The 2,670-nt window shown below is 36.1% G+C and overlaps 1 protein-coding gene across 7 annotated transcripts in view; it reads right to left on the bottom strand.

Annotated features, from left to right (window-relative positions):
- The window catches only part of LOC111868261 (kelch-like protein 30), a 26,471-nt gene extending 24,664 nt beyond the window's left edge, over window positions 1-1,807 (bottom strand). The window contains exon 1 of one of the 7 annotated variants that reach the window (XM_023858751.2): window positions 1,720-1,807. In XM_023858751.2, coding sequence (XP_023714519.1) covers window positions 1,720-1,743 — 24 coding nt within the window. In that variant the 5' untranslated portion in view covers window positions 1,744-1,807. The other 6 variants (XM_023858750.2, XM_033752988.1, XM_023858752.2 and 3 more) reach the window with 6 other exon arrangements.
- Window positions 1,808-2,670: the final 863 nt, after the last annotated feature.

The raw sequence follows: 2,670 nt of genomic DNA, 5'->3' as shown, positions 1-2,670 counted from the left end.
ATAACACCTGTACAGTGTGAAAACAAGAACTAGCCGCTCCAGCACTTAGACATAGGGCGAGTAACCCTAAGAATTTTAAATTTTAAATTTAAAATTTAGAGAAAATTTTAAAAGGTTTTAAAAACATCATAACTAAAGATTTTTAGAGTGCTACTACAAGAATATCGGGTTTGACGTGTGCAACATAATCTACATACCAGACACATATCAACGATGTAGATGTTGATAATACGAAGAATGTGACATTGTGTTTTTAAATGTTAAGTTTTAGACTGGGTTCAGTGTGGCAGCAACGTTAAGAGTATACACCTGATGATGGCCGATAGAGGCCGAAACATGTAGTGTAGAAAGAACAAGATCAAAGACATACAAATATATATTGTTTGCACTTAGGACGGAGTTTGTATCATTTACCAAGAATTTTACCTCATTTGACTCTAATAAAATTTTGTTTCCATATTCAATATTTAATTTTTGGGTAAAATTATGTTTAGCTGAGAAATTTACAGAGCAAGTCTTGCCTAATCATGTAACAATGATCTATAGAGACAAAATAAATACATACATACATGGCTTTTGAGCCATTCTGTATTACTCTCAGTCTCAAAAAATGAAGTGGGGCTAGGCCTCAATAGCCCCGTTGGACACAACATCCCTGACTAGCTCAGGGGTATTTTACAGAACTCCACAGAAAACACTGGCAAAACAACAGATAGGTCACATCACAAAGGAAAAGAAATATGGAATACTGAATTACAAACAAGATATATCACTGAAAGACCAAGTGAAGGTAGGACATCAAACAACTAGTACCAAGTAATGACTATACATGGGGGCTGGGAATTTTAATTATGAGATCATAATACAAGAAACACGTGTTGCTGTTGTTTTTATAGTCAACAATTTTACATGAACAACAGAAGAAAGATCTTCATGATAAAACTCATTCCTAACCTAGAAACACTTCTTTACCTATTTCAAGTTTGATAGTAAGCAGTGGATCTTCACATGATTAGAAATTAGCAATGGGTAGTTCTTTTGCAATACCTCACATTATGAACTACAGAACAATTTGATATCCGTCCATAAATAATTTATCAACCTGGGTTTCTTCTGACTCATTTAGTTATTTCATCCTAACCAGCTTCCGTCAAATGCTGGGTTTCGTTGAACCACCTTTGAATTCAAATTAGGATTACCACACACAAAAAAATTCAAAGATTAAAATATTCATAAACCCTAATTTGCGTCAGTCTGATTACGTTATGATATATAGTACTGGAAGGGATGAGATAAAGGTTTAATTTATATCATGAAAAGTTTTTATGGTCGAATTATCTCTCATCAAATTCTTCACGGCCCCATCATAACAAAATGTGTATTATAAACTATAAAATCTACAAGCCTGTATTTCAATAACAGCTTTGTCCCTTTCAATGAAATTGTTCCCGAACATAGCCTTGAAGTACGGGCTACATTCTGCCAAAATCCTTCGATGACAGGGAAAATTAACATCTCCAACTTTCAGTATAACATCGCAACTTGGTATTTTCTGTGCCATAATGACGGCACGTCATAAATCACATAACATAAACTCCTTTTACTTAGTCACGTTATCCATACGAACCATACGAATGCCGCACATGTACATACACTCATATAAACAAACACAATTTCAATGTCATTACATGACCTCCCTGTTATCTTACATATACATACACATGAAACTCTATCGCTGAGCATAGTACACAGAGAACGGACGAGTGCCCTAGTGACATCTGTACTCTAAGTCAAAGCGAATAGTTCAACACATGCACGAAAAGTATCGCATAGTTGCCAGTACCCTTTCCATCTGAACGATCTGACATGGGCGGGACCCAACAAGGAAACTGGCAACCGCAATTTCCTCGAAATGTCGCCGAATTTAAGCAGGCAACTGGTTTCCAGCTTAACAGGCGCACGTTGAGGAAACGTATGTTTGTTTAGTTGCTCACATCATCTTAAGTTGGTATATTCGTCCGAAGTAAGGCATGTTTGTATATATTTATTTCGTGCACTTAGCTTCTGTAGTGGAAAACAATAATACAGATCCTGTCATAATGTGGTGATAGTTGAGACCAGTTGAGACGGAGTGAGAAGGGACGACGACGACACAAAGGAAAATATTGGGATGTTAATTAATTTCTTCTAATTAAGATCAATTTATTTTAATCAGGAAATATAGCGTTCACACGCGATACGAAATTTTGACATACAGTGCAACAATTTTAGCAAGATAGAAGACATCTGATGAAGTGTGTAAATCAGCAAGACTGTTAAAGTTATTTGTAGTTACAAGCTATTCATTCATTCATCTGTAATCTTTCAAGACGACAGGTCCAGTCTCTTCCAAAACATTTCCCCACTTGATGTGATCTAGAGCATTCTCCTTAAAATGAAAATATCCTCTTCTGTCCCCAAGATCATCCAGCATCTTCTTACGTCTTCTGGTCATTTCTCTCCGCCCCTCTATCTTTCCTTCAATAACTTCTTTTAGAAGGCAGTTACCGCGTAAGATATGACCAATCCAATTAGCCTTCTGTTTTCTTATTTCATGTAGGATATTCCTCTGCTCACTGACTCTAAATAACACTTCTTCATTTCTCACATAATCGGTCCAACTGATCTTCT

This window comes from Cryptotermes secundus, unplaced genomic scaffold, assembly GCF_002891405.2.
Source record: "Cryptotermes secundus unplaced genomic scaffold, Csec_1.0 scaffold721, whole genome shotgun sequence".
Lineage (NCBI taxonomy): Eukaryota > Metazoa > Arthropoda > Insecta > Blattodea > Kalotermitidae > Cryptotermes > Cryptotermes secundus.
Note: the sequence above shows the minus strand (reverse complement) of the source record. Positions and strands in the feature narration are given on the sequence as shown.